Source organism: Cyrtonyx montezumae, unplaced genomic scaffold (assembly GCF_038088225.1).
Source record: "Cyrtonyx montezumae isolate F1298 unplaced genomic scaffold, pur_monq_1.0 scaffold_3, whole genome shotgun sequence".
Classification (NCBI taxonomy): Eukaryota; Metazoa; Chordata; class Aves; order Galliformes; family Odontophoridae; genus Cyrtonyx; species Cyrtonyx montezumae.
In genome coordinates, this window is record NW_027072034.1 from 29674170 (window position 1) to 29694132 (window position 19963).

The 19963-nt window shown below is 37.9% G+C and overlaps 1 protein-coding gene across 3 annotated transcripts in view; it reads left to right on the plus strand.

Moving 5' to 3' along the window:
- The window catches only part of TFDP1 (transcription factor Dp-1), a 38640-nt gene extending 20436 nt beyond the window's left edge, over nt 1-18204 (plus strand). For 2 of the 3 annotated variants that reach the window (XM_065741078.1, XM_065741077.1), the window contains exons 4-12: nt 6801-6907; nt 10054-10175; nt 10839-11004; nt 11277-11423; nt 12627-12695; nt 13984-14135; nt 14949-15115; nt 15685-15766; nt 16874-18204. In XM_065741078.1, the coding sequence (XP_065597150.1) occupies nt 6801-6907; nt 10054-10175; nt 10839-11004; nt 11277-11423; nt 12627-12695; nt 13984-14135; nt 14949-15115; nt 15685-15766; nt 16874-17021 (1160 nt within the window). In that variant the 3' untranslated portion in view covers nt 17022-18204. The remainder of the gene's footprint in view (nt 1-6800; nt 6908-10053; nt 10176-10838; nt 11005-11276; nt 11424-12626; nt 12696-13983; nt 14136-14948; nt 15116-15684; nt 15767-16873) is intronic. The other variant, XM_065741079.1, reaches the window with a different exon arrangement.
- Nucleotides 18205-19963: the final 1759 nt, after the last annotated feature.

A 19963-nucleotide genomic window follows, 5' to 3' on the forward strand; every position in this document is an offset into this window, starting at 1 on the left:
GAAGTTTGCGAAGCACTTAGTAATAATTTGTATTATATAAGGGAAGATTTGATATCTTTGTGAAAGATCTCAGAACTGCTGTTTGAGCACATTGTCTTAGGCAATGCAGTTTGCTCAGTAAAAAAACTCACTGTTGGTACACAACTAGAGACAGTCATCTGCGTGCGTTCTCAGAACTTCGCGTAGGTTGAAACCTTCAGAAGTAGTTTGATGTTTCTTGAAAATTAGCATATTATTAATCGTGTTGTATCTGGTGGCAAGAGAGAAGTTACAGGCTGCAGCTTCTAAGGAATGAGGCCCGAGGAGTCAGCTCCCAGGATCTGCTTGTCACCTGCCTCCATTACCAGACCTTCTAAGGACATCCTTTATGCTTATTCTCTGTGTTTAAGTATGATCTGTAATCACCTAAACCTAGTGAAGTTGATGCTTTTGTGGTACAGAATGATTTTCTGAAGTGATGTGGACTGGATGAATGGTTCTTTACATGACATTTTCATGTTTTTAACCTAGCTGTGTTTTCAATAATCTCACATTTATGAAAGTAGCAGTTCAGACCCAGTGATTTGGGGTTGCTTTTGTAAAGCAAAATGTGCAGAAAAGACTGCAAATAGTCCTTATGAGAACTGCCTGGCATTTGATTTCCCCTTTATCTCTATCTGGCATTGAGTTTGAAGGAGATTGTCAAGCACTATATACATTGCATTGTATTGAGACAGCTTTATGGATTTGAGGCTTGAGTATGCTTTCCCATATGATGATACTTTGATGATACTTCGAGGAGGAGAGAGAAGGAACAAGTCTGCCCTATAATTCATATAAAAAACTTACACTGCTGATGAGCTATCTTGTTGCTCCAGGATGTTGTTTTAGACTATTTTTTTGTTGCTGCCTGTGCAGTAATACTATATAAATAAGCAGAGGACTTGAAGTTACCTGGTTGTATTCTTACTGCCTTATGTCACCAGCTTTCTGTGACTGAAATTAGCAGGAGATCCCACTAACCACATACTGAGCAGTCAGCTGCATGTCAGTAGTGTCCAGATGCAACTTTTGCTGAGTAGGAAAGCATCAAGTGAGACCTATTTGAAGGTATGAAGACAAGTAGAGTCCACAGCAGGGACTTTAACATCAAATCTTTCAGAAAAGTATAGCAACATTCGCTGTAAGTCCCATGACTTGAAGAGGCCATGAGAAAAATCTGTAATCTGATAACCCAGAGCATTGCAAATGGAAAAAGAACCTTTGCAAAAGAGTGAAAATGGAGTTAAGCTACTTTACATCCATATAAGAGACTCTGATCACTTTTTGTTTCCAAACTTAATAATTTTTCTGACAGTTTTCTAACAGAGACCAACTTGGGAGTGGGGGGGTGACGTGCTGGAAAGAGAAGAACAGGATGTGCAGTTAATGACTGGTTTGCTTTTTAAGTTTTTTATTTTTGTTCATTTATTCTAAGCTGTAATTTTGATGACCAGCTTTGAAGCTCAAGTTAGCTTTGTCTGTGTTTGCTTTGCAAAATGGTGCCAATAAGGAATTTTGGTAGTGATTTTGTGGAATTCCCTCTTTTTCCTCCTCTTTCTTCTAACCAAGAAAAATTCACGAACAGAAGAAGGGTGCTAAAACTAGTTCTACAACATTTTCCAGCTAACTCTTGCAGTTTTCATGCAATCTTGCATCAGTAATTTGAATCTTAAGAAGTACCTCTGCCACCTTATAAATTCATTTGTAATTCCAAAAATATGGAGTGTTACACTCTGAATGACACATGGCTTTCTCAGAAGTGGCAGTCACTGTCATCAGTGTCATTTCTTTGAACCAGCTGGTTCATGGAAGGTCTCACTGGCCTTTTTTAGTCTCTTAACTCATGCTGTCTTTGCTTCGAGTTTTATCAGGTTATTGATACTAATGCTGGCTTTTTGAAAAAATAGCTTGTGTGACTTTAATTGAGATTGGCTTAGTGACACTGCCATCTTCCAATCTGTGTAGCTGTCCTTAGCTACATTCATCTGCTGTTAAAAGCCATCGATTTCGAAGCTTATGGAATCTAATCAAAAGTTTATGAAGTTCTTAAGAGCAGTTGAAGCAGTTGTGCTGCAAAATGTCATCTGCAGGTTAAACCTCATCTGTGAGGTTAATTTTCTTTAGACCTTTCTTTAAATAACCCTTTGCACAACTCCTAACCTTCAGTCATGTAGAGTGTTTACTTACAAACTGCTGCAGCGTTTGAGACTGTGGAAGGAAGTGGTAGGGAAAAAACCATTCTGTTTTCTCACTCTGTATCTTTTATTTCTTGGGATGTGTTAATTGAGAAATTGCATTCAAAGTTACAGTCTTAAAAAAAAAAATCATACACATTACTGCTTCTCTGCTAGAAGACAGGCTTGAAAGACTTAACGTGGTAAGGACTGCATTATCAGAAAACTGTTTTTTTTCAGTTGATTTCTGTAGTTGGTAGAATTCTTGGGGTTTTTTTTGCATGCCAGAAAAGATCCCATTCAAGAGTTCTCCCCTAAATAAAACCAGTAATCAAAGCAGAGAATTAAACACATCCTCTTTACGTGGAAAGCACTTAGCTAGAAATATTTGTAGACAGATGAATAAAATGTTTTGTTGAAGCGTGCTGCTGCTTTTGCTGTTCAAGTTTTATATGATGTTACTCCTTGATCCCATCTGTGTCATTATAGAATGCTCCTATATGTAAGATAACTTACAGTACTGAAGTTCTACTTCCATTTGGGCTTAATGTTTGCTTGTAAGTTGCTTAGAGTTTTCTTCCATACCAACAATGTTTGAGAGACTGAGTTTAAGTAGTACAGTTTTGTCTTTCAATATTATTTCTCTTATGCTTTAGCTGGCCCTTTACTGTGGTTTTTGAAGTCTTTATCTCCTTAAAAATAAAAACAATGAGGACCTAGCTGTATTAATAATATGATTCGAAATGTGAGAAGAGCTAGTGCCAGGCAAATTGTTTGCTAACATGCTGTTCTAGTTTTTACATGCTGCTATGGATTGCTGTCTCTTGGCCATAAAATACAAGAGTACTTGGACCGCAGCAATTGATATAACAGTAATTAACAAGTGATTAATAAAATTGCTTTGAGAAACTGAGCTGTCAGTCATTTTCAAAGCTAAGTTAATAAAAACATTTCTGCTTGTATATTTACTTTCCCCAGGCCTCCCAGAGTATTATGAGCCTTTGGAAAAAAATGCAGTTGGGTTTTAGAAAAGTACACATCAGGTAAATCAGGAAGTAGTAGGATACACTAAGCAGACACATGGAAAGTAATCCTTTTCTAAAAATCCTTTATAAAAAATTGGGCAATTATGATTTAGCATTAGATGTGCTGCCTTTTAATGGATTGACTCTGAATTTGCTTAGAGCTGAAGAATGCCTTACTGTTCTTCCAGTTGTATTTGCATGTCCTTGCCAATCAGTTTGTACATATAGACAGATGTACTCTGCAGTTCCTGTATGGGGCTGGGCTGGTTCCATAGCACAGTGCCACAGAAATGTTAATGTACTTAAAAACTTTTAAAAAAGCATTGTGTATACTCTTCCCTTGATGCTGGTGTTGTAGTTGCAAGATAACTATTTGTATTCATGGAATTTTATGAATAATATAAGGAAGCTGGAGGCCATCTAATCTAGCCTAATGATCAAAGCAGGGGCAACTTCAAAGAATGGGGCCTTGAGTAACTGAAATTTTTAAATAACTCCAGGGAACTTCCTAGGCAACCCGGTCTTGTGCTTGCCATTTTCATTGTGTTTTTTTTTTTCTCCTACTATCTAGTCTGAATTTCCTGTGCAGATTCTGGGGACACCTGCCTCTCTTTCTTTTACTATGTCATCTCTGTAACTCATTTGATATTTGAAGGTGACAATTAGATTGCCACAAACACACATCCTCTCCCACTTTTACCATCTTCAGGCTGAACACATCAAGCTCCCTCAGCATCTCCTCTTTATATGTCATGCACTCTAGTACTCTAACCACAGCAGATTGACAGACAATATTCACCTGTGAATTCTACAAAGACTTAGTGAAGGTATTTCTGTTATGTTAGCCCCGTGTGATTATAACATGTAAAAGTAATTAGTACACATACAGATAAATGTGATAATGAGCAGGAGCTAATGCTTTTGCAGAAGGAGGGGAAAAGGGTAGTTAGGAAGTTATGTCTTTGTTCAAAGTCATGCTTTTAAAGAATCAACAAGCATGTAGATAAGGATTATCTAATCAGTGTGATGCCCTTGGATTTGTTGAAAGCAGTGGCCAAAAAAAAAAAAAGTTATCAAGTGCTTTAATCAGCCTGTTAAAGAACCTAAGGTGTCAGAGAATGGGACGGTCCTCCCATGGGTTAATAATTGATGAAAACCAAACCAGATACAATGAGGACCCCAAGTGAGCTATTACCACCCAGAAAAGTTATTAAAGTCGTAGTAAGTTACATTATGGAAACATGAAATTAGTGTCTGTTGAGGAACAAGCAAACTGTATTTCAAGGTTTAGAAATCCACAGAATAAAATGGAAAATGTGCTGCAGAGCTGTATAGTAATATATGGCATCCCTTTTTCATAAGTAATGTGTCCCTGTCCCCTGTGAAAACACGTCTCAAAATGCAGGAGAGCTTCAAGGTTTACATGCAGCAAGAATTGTCAAAGGAAAAGAAAGGGCTCTGTGTAGTTAGAGATCCAGGTGACAAGAAGTCTTAACTTGAGAAAGACGGTACAGCTGTTACACTGGAAATGGGATCTCCATTTAGCTCTCTTGTTTTTCAGGCAATGAGGTTTAAAAAAAGGCATGCTGACAGGAAGCTGAGTAGAAGATACACAAGCACTTGTAGCTGGAGTAATTATCATTTTCAAACATTCTGCAAGGAGGAAGGCAAAAAAAAAAGGCAGAGATATAGTGGTGGCTGTAGTCATAGGAACATTGAAGGAACAGGAGGGCATCACAGACTGTTACAAGCTAGATAGCTGCTGACTTTGTAAGAGCATTTGAAAGTTGGTTAATGTATAAGAGAATGACAGACTACAGCATGAGTATCCAAACTTTTGACTTGTCTGGGTAGCATTAGGTGAAGAGTATACTCACCTGGAGTACTGTGACCAGTTTGGGGCTCCCTGGTACAAAATAGACTGGGATCTCCTAGAAAGAGTCCAGCGCAGCACCAGAAAGATGATAAAGAGCCTGGAGCAGCTCTCTTACAGGGAAAAGCGGAGAGACCTGGATCTCTTCAGCCTTGGGAAAAGAAGACTTGAAGGGGATCTGATCCACATCTATAAATATCTAAGGAGCAAGAGGCAAAGGGACGAGGCCAGACTCTTCTCAGCAGTGTGTGGCAAAAGGATGAGGGGAAATGCTGATCATCAGAGATTGTTGATGAAAATTTAATCTTCTGTACATCATCCTTGTGAACAGTTGTTCACAAATATACGTACTGCCAAAAGGGATGACATGAATAAGGTGTGACTGAAGCGAGGAATATTTCTCTCTGCTAAGAGAGGGCTTATGGAAGTCCAGTAGAGAGACATGATCAGATTTTGTATTGTATGTAATTTTGTATGTTCCATTTGAAAATTCACCGTTCATTATATTTACATCAACCAAAAATGGAGTTGCAAATAAACCAAAGAATGGATGCTCTTTTTGGCAACCTTGAAGTCTGTTCTCAAATTCATTTATCACAATGGAAAGCACAGCTGAGTATTTTCCTCTGTTCACAGAACTGTGTTCAGCAAGTGTATCAAAGCCCACAAACTTATTTGCCATAACTTGTGCTGGCACTACACTGCATCCCATGCCCCGGATTCAGCCCAAATGGAGTTATTAGCACACCGATGTTGGGGTGGTGCTGAGTGGCAGTTGTTGCAGGCCAGCTGCCCTAAGTCAGGGGTGCTCCATGGGGCAGAGGACGGCCTCTGTGCTGCGGGTTGGATGTGCCTGGACGGCAGCATCCTGTGGGGTTGTGTGGGGCTGACAGTAGACTCTGGTGCAAAGCTGTCCGTTTGTCACGGTGAAGTAATGGCAGCTCAGAAGTACAAGCCTTTGGGAAAGCAGGTCCTTCAGATTTGAGTTCTCTCAAGCCTTCTATTGATTTACTGGCATTCATTAGAGAGTGGAGAGGGTACCATGGGCTGAACAGAGACTTTATCAATACAGCTGTGGTAAAAATACTTAATTACTGTCTGCATTAGATAATGGGGAAAAAGAAAGGAAGAGGAATGGAAACTCTGGAAAATAACAGCCTTCCTGGCTTCTTGCAGACTTCTGTTCTTTGATTTTTCTTCAGCTTAGAGGGATCACGTAGGAGAAGGAGGAAAGTTGGAATTACTGTGTTGGGAAGGCCCTTGCTAGCCAAATGAAATCTCTTATAGACCAGCATGCTTCAGAATGGTATGTCACATGCTGGGTAATTGAGCATGGTTTTTGAGAGGTTAGGGAGAAGACTTCAGTAGCCACTAAGGAAAGGGGATTGAAGAGGAGGGGAATATGTCTTTTATCATATGCCTGTTAGCTCTACTCCTGTGCTTTGAGAGAATAAGTGGACCATAAGGAGTTAAAATGCATACATACTAGATCACTGAGCTGATTACACAGAAAGAAGGTGAGAAAAATGTATTGGGAATATTAATTTCTTTTTGCTTCAAGTGCATGAATGCTGCATTCACTTTGTCCCTCTGTGGAGCTCAGAACTAGTTCCTGTTAGTAGGCTTTAGTAATGCTTACAAAACTGAAATTATTAAAAATAATGCAGTATGGCTGACACGAAGATTTCTACTTCTATTTATTTTTAGGAGTTGTTTCTCTATTGGCTGTTCATCCCTCTACAGTAAATACACTTGGAAAACAGCTCCTGCCAAAAACATTTGGACGGTCTAATGTCAACATTGCACAACAAGTGGTAAGGAGATGAATTGGGTTGTTTTGTTTTGTTTTGTTTTTTACTTACATGCTGTAAATCTGAGTTGTTGATTGATACTTGGTATTGCTTATCATGTTCGGATTGTCTAAACGTTTCTAGTTTTAATAGACTCTCTAAATTAGAACAAATGTGCTTTTGCAGAAGGAAATGAGAAGATGACAGTCGAATCAGCAGGCAGACACCTGAATATTTGGGTTGCTTTCTTTTTTGTTAGTGTTACTGCTTCTAATCAGTGGCTCTTTCACATGCTGGTTTGAAATCTGTTGTAGAGACACGTAAATAAATTCTTCTAGCACTTTGCTGAGATTGAAGTCAAGTAGAACAAAACTGAAAGAAATACTACTTTTTTAGTGCTGAATTTAGGTATCCTTTTGCTTTAACTTGTACTGTTGCTTTGTGTGAGGTGTGTGAAATTAGGATTCAAAGAATTGAATAATGCTATAGATAATACACAGGTTATAAGAAGCCACTTCTGTAGTGATCAAGATTGAAATGTGGTGGTCTGAAAAGAGTAAGTCTCAATTTATCTTATGGAAAACAGCTATAATGTGTAAACATCTGAAAATTAATTTCTTATATTTGAATTTCTTCTTGATATAAAAGCAATTTACTATCTCCCTTTCACAACTTTTAAGCTTTAAGGAGCAAGGCTGCCTAAATCTGTATATTGTACTACTTCAACTGTACAGCTGTTGTGGAAGGTGTAGTCTCCCTTCATCATCTTTATAACTGCTTATTACCTGTACTTGGAGATTGTTACCATGCTCAGATAGTCGCTCTGGTGTCACTGTCATTTTGGAAGAGCACAGTGAGGGAGAGGAGCAAAACCAACAGGCCAACAACAAAAAAAGCACAATGACAAGAAACCCACAAACCTCTACACTCTGAAAAAGTTTCTGAAGGAACTGAATTTTAATCTTTGTGAATCTAAAAGTATTTTTAAAATGTCTAGAAACAGCAAACTTCTATTTGACTTCATTCTTTGCCTCTCCCCTCCCTGTTTTCCCTAAAATTCCATCCGTATCTGTTCTGTTATACTCTGTGATTGCATCCATAAGCCTTCATCTTAGGATGGTCCCAGTGACTTAATACTACTGAACTCTTAGTGTTATTTTAATGCAAAGTCACGATCATCTATGAACTTGGGAGTAAAACCTAGGGTTATCAGCGTTTCTTATAAGGAGACAATAAGAATACCAAGTAATTCTCAGAAGAATCTGAAACTCTGTGCTGTGGGGTCTTCCTTAATTATCACTGCACTCTTGTTCAGCTTTGAATAAGACAACTGATACCAACATCCTCCTTGTTAAAGATTCTTCACTTGGTTACAAGTACAGGCTTACAAATTCTTCTGGAAATTCTTACAAAATCTTCTGGAATTCTGAAGTATTTCTGCATTTCATGTCCTTGAAATACTGAAAAGAACATCTTGGATGTTTGGAAGCTGTGTACTACAGGTATTGATAGATGACCTTGGATGCAGAAGTACAAATTCTAAGCCTCTGTGGCAGTCATGTTTAGAAACTGATAGAGATTCAGCGTTCAGCAAAAAAAGAAAATCACCAATCTTTTTTCCCTGGTTGTCACTGTTTGAATAGTTAGATTTCAGACAGCTATGTAAAAAGAAAAGCAAGTAACCACACATTGAAGAAGTTCATTTTTACCCATATTGTTCCTCTATATTCTGCAGAGAAATAAAATAATCTTAACATATGATCGTTCATTATATGAAGACTTTCCAATATTCAAGAGAAATATTACACTTCTTAAGGATACTTACTGTATTTCTAAGTTTCTCTATCCCTTAAATATATTATTTGTGTAATACATGAACTTAGATCTGAGCCTTACTCTTGATGTGGAAGTGTGGGCTTTTAAAACATTGAAAATAAAAGCACATTATTCTGGCTAGTTTGCAGACTTCCATGAGACAGAACAGGAATGCTGAGCAGGTTTTGAATTTACCAAATGGACTTCAGTTTTCTGCTTTAGCCTGTGGGGTTATCCATCCATCCATTTACTTTGTACTGCTGGATGTTTAACAATAGTACTGAGCACAGTACATTTCCAGCATTTGCTGCTGCCAACTGGTTTCTTTTTCTCTGAGCTCCCTCCCGTGTGCTGGCTTGGCCTCTCACTGTACTGCACAATCTTAGGCATTCTAGATGTGGCATCAGGGTGGTGGTGGTGAGACTGTTTGTGGAAATGGGAAACCTGGGCATAAAAGGGGGACCTTCTAATTTTGTCCTCTGCAAGCAAGCTGTTGAGTAATCTCTTCCAGTCCTCTGTAACTGCTTCCTAAGAAATAAAGATTAGCTTTCCTCTGTTCTGTCTATTACCTGTGTTATGTGAATGGCACACTGGTAGTCTCCATGGCATTCTGAGAAGTTGGTGAACCAGACTTTTTGTTTTTTCATGAGGTCAGTGAAAGGGCTGTGGACAAAATCACAGTTGTATAGCTACAGGAACTCCAGTTATCTACAGGCAAAATAAACAAGTGGGATCAGATGTAGAATATGCCTGGAAGATGTTTATTTCAGCTCTTCTTAAAAATGTTCTCAGAAATGGCCTAACATGAGATTAAAATAGCTGTAGTATAGCTGTAGTTTCTCACTGAGTGAGAAAGATACCCCTTACTTTCTCTTTGCTTCTAATGCACTCATTTTTAGCTCTGCAGTGAGAGAGGCTGCCTGTAGGAGAAAATACCTTGCAACTGCACTGTTTTCTCTCAGCTTTTACTGATTTTCAAGTCTTGTTCTAGACGTGTATATTTTAACAGTAATTTACTGCAGCTTCTTTAGATGTAGCCTGGCAGTGTGTTTTGGTTTTATTTAGCTTTGGTCTTGTCTAAATGAGCATCAAACAATTGTTAAGAAATCTAGCAAGCATGAAAAGCTGGTTTTGGAAGGATGAATTATAAATGGTTATTGCTTAAGGAGTGTTTTAACCATGTAAGGTGTGATCTGAAGGCATTTGTGCTAGTGTGTCTAAGTTGAAAGCATCTGATAAAAGTGTGTAGAAACAAAGCATTTCTTATTCTTCATTAATGCCTCATAGATAACATAGCATCTGCATAACTTGGGATAGTTGTGGTTATTTTCTAAATGATTTTATCTTTGTTGTAGGTTATCGGTACACCTCAGAGACCTTCAGTGCCAAATACTATCCTGGTAGGAAGTCCACATACACCTAACACACATTTTGTATCACAAAACCAGACTGCAGATTCTTCGCCGTGGTCTGCTGGGTGAGCAAAATAGAAGTTAGAAAGGGTCAATAAATTACTTAGAACTTTTGTTCTGAATGTTTGCTGTGATAATGTATATGATCCTCATGACAGCATGAAAGACAAGTCTGTTTACCTTCAAATCAGGAGCACTTCAACGTTAAAGTGTAGTGTACTGAAATCATATATAGTTGCACAAGAATGAATATCCCCTCTTGTGTCATAAAAGCAACTGGAATGTTTTCTGTGAACACTGACAGGTATTCTTGCATTACTTACATTTCAAGAATTCGGCTCCTAAAAGGATGTCGGAATTAATCTGAGTTGACTCGGTTTTTGGTTTCTCATTTCTGTTTTGCTGGAATATGTCTGAAAGTATACAGTATGCTTCAGATTGAATAAGTATATCCTGAATTATCATTTGAATTAAGAACTTAGCCCTGACTGGGGGGGAAAGATAAAGTCATGGTCTTCTGGTGTGACTGAGCAGGAAGATAATAGTCTTTAGTTACTGTAAATTTTAAGGGGGAGAGGGTGGAATCATATGAAAAACTGTTGGGAAGGGATGAGGAGTAGAGTAAAAGGGAGGACCTTGGCTTTTCACAGCAGTGTGCCTGTATTTGAAAAAGATATGTTAAATATTCCAAAGTTCAAATCTTCTTAACGTTTTATACATATATCTAGGAAGCGGAACAGAAAAGGAGAGAAGAGTGGCACGGGTTTACGTCATTTCTCTATGAAGGTTTGTGAGAAGGTACAAAGGAAAGGAACCACCTCATACAATGAGGTCGCAGATGAGTTGGTTGCAGAATTCACTACCCCTGATGATCACATTTCACCAATTGAATCAGTGAGTACATGGAAGGCCAGTTATGTGTGAACTGAATGGGGAACATACATTTATTTTGAGACTCTTGAGACTGTTTCATAGATTCATAGATACATTAGGTAAGGACCTACAAGATCATCTAGTCCAACCATAGTTGGACTAGTTTCTTTTCTTGCTGCTAAATGAAACAGTTCAGATAATAACCAAGTTTATTCATTTACTGTAATGTATTTATTTTCAAATGTTTTTGTCATGTGTCAGGGATGTTTTTGATTAATGTGCTATGTCTGCAGCAGGCTTATGACCAGAAGAATATTAGACGACGTGTCTATGATGCCTTAAATGTCCTCATGGCCATGAACATTATCTCTAAGGAGAAGAAGGAAATCAAATGGATTGGTCTACCTACTAACTCGGCTCAGGAATGTCAGAATTTAGAGGTAAATTCACAGTGGATTTGTTGAATGAAACTTGAATTTGTTTTTATCCTGCTTGTGCATATGATCTTCTGTGATAAAAGGTAGAATGGTTTGGTCCCTTCTGACTTTCTTTTTAACTTCTGTTTACAGAACATGCATCTAAGTTTCCAGATTGCTTGAATATTTTTTTGAAGTAATTCAAGTGCTTCTAATTAGAAATTAATCAAAGTGAATGATTAATGTGTATTTCCAACATTACACTAGTGGTAATCAGGAGTCTGGCATCTGGAGAAAACAGTATTCCTTACAAATAATACATCTGCAGCAATAGGTGTTGAATGTCAACCAGTAGATGCAAATAGTGCTTGCTCCTTGTTTAGTGCTGTAGGTAGCTTTTGTTTCTGATACTTGTCTCACATGAATACATCAACGTTTTCTTACTACAGTCCTTGGAAGGGGCATTAAATGTTTTATACTGAGAGCCATTCCTGAGTTTTGGCTGCATTTTTCCATTGTGTTTATAAGCATCCTAAGAGCCCCACATTTGCATAATAGTGAACAGAAGATATTTAAAGAAATCAGTGTACTTTACTTGAAGGGAATGAGATGTTTGTGTTATTAAGTGTAAGTTCTCTTCAGTAGAAGTTAAAAGCAATATAGAAGTAGACAAGTGAGAATTTTTGAATCTGTCTGCGGAGGGGGGTGATACTACGAAATGTTGTTTTTCGGTATTGCTATCTTTCTTTCAGTTATCAGTGTAATTGCTATTTAGATGAAGAAAATACAGCAGATCTAAGTGGTGCTTCATTCTGTGGGAATGTAACCTTTGATTCCATAGCAGTTTCATTTCTTTAAGCATCTTTCTTCTCTCCAATACCTCCAATATGAGCAGAGTATACCAAGTAAATCATTCTGGTCCACATGCCCTTTGCCTCTTTCATGGAATATGGGTAACTCTTTGAGGCATAACTTACACTACAAAGATGTTTTTCTGCTCTCCCTTAGATATTCTTCTTTATTCCTGGGTGCCTCAACTCTTTGCTGCAGTTTCCATCAGTAGTACTGATGCGAGACTTGGTAGATCTCTGAATCTTCTGCAGAAATTAGTGGCTGACATACTTGTTGCCTTCATTTCTCTGTTATTGAAACTATTTAAGGGGAGAGTATGTTGTAAAAAAACCACTGTTTAAAACCTACAAGCTAATCAGTACATTCTGTCCTAAGGTGGAGAAACAGAGAAGACTTGAAAGAATAAAGCAAAAACAATCTCAACTACAAGAACTCATTCTACAGGTACAGTCAAGGTACTCTTGTCTATAGGGCAAGGTAACTTACATCTGTATTCCTGTTGTTTTGTCCCAGTGGGGAATGGGAGACCTCTGAGAAAGCTAGAGATGCATTTTGGGATAAAGGTTGCGCTGGAACCACGGTGTTGACTGATGCTTCTGGAGAAGGCAGCAACCTTCTATGAGCTATGATGGTTTTCTTCCTGCAGCTGTATGTTTAAACAGAATTTATGCTGACAGGACCACTAATTCATACTGTACTCCTTGGAATTGTCCAATGAATGTTTTTCTGTGGTAATCCTCAGATAAAATTCCTTGACTGTAATCATCTCTTGTAATTGTTTTTGTCTTGCCTTTCTTGAATGTTGCTGCCACTGCTGTGGAGGTGGCTTAATTGGATTGGAACAATTGCTAAATTGCAACTGAACTCCTTCCCAGATTTCACCTAGTAATGTGTAGGAAGCAGGAATCCCCTAAGTCACTGTACTGGTGGTTCACTAGAAGGTATCTCTTAGTAATTGTGTTGTGTATGCAGTAAGAATGAGAATCTCGAGAAGAGCATGCAGAAAGAAAGGACAGTTGTGGGTCTGCAGTTTCCACAACTGTCTGATATTTATCAGCCTCTGTTGGCTTTGTATTTTTTTTTTTTAATTTCTGTTAATTTCCTTTTATTCCATGGCCAGAAACGCACTATCTTTAGATCGATGGCTTAGTGTAAGATGTTAATGTAACTTGACTTTTTATACTTAACTGGAGTAATTTTGAAGACAAGTGGATATAAAAACTAAAATATGAACATTCCAATCTGAAAAAGTGTTGGTAGGAAATTTGGGAGTGAGCTTACTAATCTTAGTTGAATGATTCAGAAATGTAATTTCAGACATTCACATCCCAAACTTTAATTGTTTTAAACATCCGATTTCAGCAAAAATAGAGTCTTAATGCTTCAACTATTGTTGTGGAGAGTGGTAGCTAGCATGGAGCACTAAACAGAGTGGAAGTATGAAGCTGTATGAAACTTGCTTTTTACAGTCGTTACTGTCTTTTCTCTTTATCAAAGTTCTGTTCAAGGATCCTTAGTGATGAAGTTATCAGAAAATACTTTTTTCCCCCTCAGTTGAGCTTCATCATGTTTTTACATGTTTTTTTCTTGCATCTCAAAACTCAGGAACGTGGTGAACCTTTCTTCACTTCTCTGTTCCTGTGCTGTTGGTACTCACTGAGGGATTTTTTTTAGGTTAACTGAATCTTTGAAGTTTTAATTCAGACTTGCGTATCACTATTGCTTTTTGTAGCAAATTGCCTTCAAGAACCTCGTTCAGCGAAATCGTCAAGCGGAACAGCAGGCAAATCGACCGCCACCTTCCAATTCTGTCATCCATTTGCCATTCATCATTGTGAACACCAGCAAGAAAACAGTGATTGATTGCAGTATTTCAAATGACAAGTGAGTTCATAAAGTTTTCTTTCTGGCTTGTGGTACGGCTATGAGTTCTGTGTCTGTACTGAAGAGTTTATCTACATTTGTTATAAATAGAATACAAATAAACTGTGCCTTTTATAGATCGCCAGCATGAAGTTTGTGCAAGTTAATAATGTTAAATAGAGTTTGGTAAAGCTTTTTAATAGACAGAATAATGGTTTTCAGATCTACTATGATTTGTGAACAACTTAGAAATTTTAAAAGCAAGGTAAGGCAGCTCTGCTTAAGTTGTATACAATTCTGCATTAGCAAGGAGTGTCAGCTTGGCCCTAACATAAAATAGAGCCAGCAGACTTGAAAATGTATTTTGTTTTTAGAACTGCCATGCCTTGCTTTTGGTTCAAAAATTTAGGTTTCTCATCTAAGAGTGAGTGTAGTAGTGGTTTCTGCTTGACTGTTAGCTTACTGTAAAGCTGAAATATGCCAAACATTGCATGGTAGACATTCAGCTGTTGCAGTTGAAAGGAAATCAGTGTGCAAAACATTCGTTTAACTGAAACTTTCAAAGTCTGTTAAACGTGTTGAAGACATATATAGTATGTATAATCTGAATTTTAGTTGAGCTTAAGTTTAATTTTCGCTTAAGTTTTAATTTAAGGTTAGTGTGTATTTTTAATTACTTGCTGTCAAATACGTGTATCTTGAAAACTGCGACAACTTGAGACGTGTCACTTAACACTGTGTTAAGCTTTCAAAGTTCTGCAGTTCCTGAAACTAGAAATGTCTGGTAAGATAGTTAAAGCAATTCAAGCTAATCGAGACATTTTTCCTCTACAGGTTTGAGTATCTATTTAATTTTGACAATACTTTTGAAATTCATGATGATATAGAAGTACTAAAACGAATGGGAATGGCTTGTGGGCTAGAATCTGGAAGCTGTTCAGCAGAGGACCTAAAAATTGCAAGGAGTTTGGTTCCCAAAGCTTTGGAACCATATGTGACAGGTTAGTTAGTGTAAGAAGAATTGTTTTGTTTACCTTCCTTTTTGGTTTCCTTTCCTTTTTTTTTTTTTTTTAATGGCCAAAACTCATGAAAATGTTTCAGCTAATTTCCACTGGTTTGTGCTGTAGGCTTTTAATAAGTTTTCAAGTGTTTGTGCTTTTTGATGTACTTTGGGGAACAAATAACAGTCTTAGAGAATGGACTGTTGCTGTTTACAGAACCACATTTTGCATTGCCCTGTGCCATCTTTTCATTATTTAATTGAGGACATTACTTGTAGTTGATTAATGTGCAGAGGGAAAAGGTAGTCACAGCTTCATTTTATGTATTCATTTTCCAGTTACAGGAATACTGAAGACATCTGGATTGTTCTCTTCAAAATCATGTGTATTTTGAAATGTTGCAGTCACTAGCTTGTTAATTAAGAAATGTTGGGTGTAGGGCATCAATATGTTTTGTTGTGTTGCTTGCAAGACTCGTTCTCTGGTCTCCAAAAAGAATAAAGCATTTTTACTGAATTAGATGAGTGCGTTTCGGAGCAGCGTTGAGATACGTATGTTTGTTTTTACAGAAATGGCTCAGGGATCAATCAGCAGTGTATATGTCACATCTTCGTCAGGTTCTGCATCAAATGGCACAAGATTTTCAGCCAGGTAAGGTGGGATTATTGATTCATCTTTTAAATCTGTGAGCACGAGGAAAAATGAACTGAAATACTTTGTGAAACTAGTTATGATTCGATTAAATGTTGTGTGCATGAGTTTGTCCTCAGATGTTGCTTTTACTTGACTATTAGTGCTTCTGAACAATGTCAGTAAAGAAACCTTTTTCATTAGCTGAGCAAATTATCTGTGTAAGTGTTCATTCTCTGACAAATATTCATTCGATGGTGTATGGAACGTTAGCTTTATATGAAAGGTCACTTGAATTTGTCCTATGTGTCATGTAACTAATCCAGTCTGGGCAATTTAAAATGGGGTAAGCTCAAGTTAAAGATTATGTAGGATCTTTTCATAGCAGTGCCTTGTTGGAAATTGCTGTATTATTTAAATTCTTAGGGAAATCTTAGTTTTATGTCTGTTTTTAAGCCATTTGTGTTAATGGAAAGAAGTCCTGTACTGATGGGATATGTTCAGAAAAGGAAATGTATGACTTGGAAGTGTCATATTGGGTATATATTTTTTGCAAGCTTCTGTGGTGTGCTCCATTTCCTTCCCTTGAGAAAAACTTGAGAAAAATAGCAAGTAATGTTCTGGTATTAAAGTAGAATACTTCTGGTTACAGGTAATTCATCTAGGAACAAGGAACTTCCAATTAAAACTATAGGATGTATATAGCAGTGATAGCTGACCATGTTATAACAAAGAATTAGCCAAGAGAAGCTGTGAATTCTTCCTCTTTCAAGTTCTTTAATCAAGATGAGTGCTTCTGGAAGACATACGATTCACATAGGATGCTAGTGTTAGGTGCCACAAATGTTGGGCCTTAGATAGCTGTTTGGTATTATATATGAAAATATGAATTGAAATGAAATGAAATGAAATCTTGGTAGGATGTTTATGAAATCACTTCTGAAAACATTTCATCATCATTTTAAAACCTGTGGAGGAAACACAGTGGGAACAGTTTCAGTCATTTACTTTGTCTGTTAATTTGCAAAGTAGCAGTGGCATTAAAGGAATGGAGAAGACGTGTGATGGTAAGCCCCGTAAGCTGGGAACTATCATTAAGCATTGTCAACGTGGCTTTTCTTTTTCTAGTGACTTTTCCAATGGTGGAGATGGGATGTTGGCTACAAGTTCCAATGGATCTCAGTACAGTGGCTCCAGAGTTGAAACACCAGTTTCTTACGTGGGGGATGACGATGATGACGACGACGATTTTAATGAAAACGATGATGACGACTGATGCCCTTTGCTTGTAGACTTGTTAACGTTCAGCAAGCTTCAGGAATAAATTGTTCTAGGGAGAGAAGTCTCAAATTACTTTGCCCCATCCCTCAAGGAAAATGTTGGTAAGCAGTTCTGAGTTTAGAAATGCACCTCTGATAAGCAAGCGAGGATTGTTTTATGTAGGATATTTTTAAATGTGGTGTGGATGTGTGTTTTTGATACCAGTGTGTTAATGCAGAGCCTTCATTTACTCTTGGTTTAGGGGTTTTTGGTTTATTGTTTTAATTTGTTTTTGGTTTTTTTACTTGAAGGAAAATGGATTTTGCCCCCAAATGTTCTTGCTAAGTTTGCTAAAAAAAAAAAAATGTAGACACATAATTGAGAAATAAAATGCTGTCCTTCTGTGGAAAATGAATACACTGAATGGCAATTTATTTGGAGTGTATTTTGATTATACCACTTTTTGAGGGATAGTGAGCTAATGTAGTAGTGTGTTTTTTGTTAACCATGCAGTGTCCAAAGAACCAAACAGGAAAGATACGTCCTACTTTTTTACATGTTAAATTCCAGAAATGTTGTTGTGAACTTATTTTCCCTTAAATTATATCTAACATGATTCCATCAAGCTGATATACTTGTCGCTGTATGTCGGGACATAAGAACTACAAACTTTTTGGCAAATGTTTACTGCCAGCTGGTGCAGCTATATCAAATGTCTTGAAGGTTTGGAATGATTTATTGCTTATGGTGAAATTTGCCTGATTTCTTACAGGCAGACTTTGGAAACTTTTTATTATATAGTTGTTTACATACTTATAAGTCTATCATATAAAGACATGTACTGAAACAAATGTTTGTATTTGTTTCATAAGCATCTTCCTGTAATCTATTATAAAGTTGAAATTAAATATAGAGAATGTTTTAAGTTTTTTAACTCAAAATTTGTCAATCATTTTTAATAGTTCATTTTTATAAAAGGAATTTCAGGGCAGGTGGTAGTCTTTTAAAATTTATTCACAAACAATTAACTGCACAAATACTGTCAGCTGCCTATTCTAAGACAGTAGTCTTTTTATTGAAACACAAATAAACTTTTCTGTAATATTTTATGGAATATAAAGAGACTATAATTGTTTGACTTGTTTAACCTTGGCACTGTTAGTTTTTATTAATAAAACGCGCATGGGCATTTTTAACAAGCTCTGTGGTTTTTCTAATTTTAGGGTTATTCTAGAACATGTCACTTCTCATCACCAGGCCTAGAACTGACTCTCTCAGCATACTGCAACTGCACTACAGAGGGCTCAGATTTCTTGTTTTAATTTGATAACTTTTCCTCGTAAGTCGTGATACCATACGATGCAAACAGTGACATCACACACTGTGTACCATGTTCTCTCACGTCTCCTTGTTTCAGTCCTGTTGCTCTTCAGAATGTCAGGCCAGTCTTTGTACTCCAATCTAGCTCTTCGGTTTAAAATCCCACATTTACTCTCCTAACTTCTCATCCGATATTCCCCAGTCCTCACTTTCTGTCATACGTTCCCACATCCTCAAGGCAGGTCTTCCTAACGGCGTTTGTGCACTTCCACCTTAAACCTTTTAGATACGTCACATTCTCTGCTGTGACCTAGAAGCACGGGTTTCTGAAATGGCTCAGTCACCCTCAGGACACTGCCTGAGGTCAGGGTTTGTTGCTTGCACAAAGGGAGTCGCTGCAAAGACTGGGATAACTGCTCTGTGGTGAGGGCTCCTCCGTGCGCTTAAACCCTGACAGCTGACCCTGCGTTAAGCAGGACTCGAACTAGGGGTCGTCTGAGGTGCCTGTTGGCCTGAGTTATCAAATGATCCCTTAAGGGAGAAGAAAAAGAAGTTACAAAATACCGTGTATCAGTCTCCTGAGCAGTCTCACAAATGGATCACCTGGCTTGCCTGCGTAATGAGGACTCAGCAGAAAAAGAATGGAAGCTCAGCTGACGTTCAGAAGCCCTCAGAAGTGGCTAGGCTTCTGTGAAGAAAAAAGGTGGTCAGTTGAGCAGGGAGAAGGCTGCCTTCCTTAGGATGGGGTTTCTAAGCAGAAGTACAGGTGATGCTGAGGGCAAGGTGAAGGACAGCAAACGTGCACAGGCATTTTCTGCTTGCAACAGTTGTTTCCACGGTAGTCCTCATCTGATGTTAGGGTGCTGCTCATCTGGCCACATCTGCCTCAGCAAAAATTAAGAGAGCTGCTGTCTTCAGAGAGACATTCAAAGTATGCCAACCCCAACAAGCAGTGCGAGAACCAGGGAAAATCGAGATCGTTGCTAAACATCTTTGTGGTCATAAAGGCAGAATGCACTGATGTGGCAGAGAATAAACAAGAGAGAGTGGTGTTAGCTGAAAATCGCCAGTGCTTTTCTGTGTTCTGCAATCACCTCTTCTGTTGATTTGGTGTTTGGACAATTCAAGCAGGTTGAAATCCAAACCTAGGCTCAAGCATTCAGTTCTGTCAGTATACTCACCGTGGGTGCATCGTGGTGCATCACTGTATTGCAATCATACCGGTCCTGACAGAACAGAAGGTAAAGTTTTTGCTTTTGCAGCATGTTGGAAGACAGCAAAGTTGGAGTCCTTGGCAAGGGTTGCGTTCTTTTAGCATGGGAATGTGAGAGGATTCACTAAAAATGAAGCAGAACTTGCAAGCGAATACTTAAAGCATTGCTCTTAAAAAGAACTGCAGCCCCAGCAATTTGTTCTAGGTGGAGCACATCTCTACATTTCTGATGGTGATTTTTAATGAACCTTGAAATTGTGAGTAAATGCCTGAAGAAGGAAAGAACTTCAGAATTCCTTTTTTCAGAAGTGATGCGAGAAAGACCTCTGTGAATATGGTCTGGAGAGTGCCAGATCAGCAGTGAACATTGTTCTAGAAAAAGCGTTGAAGGATTTGGTTAAGGTTTAACTAAAAGCTTGGAAGAT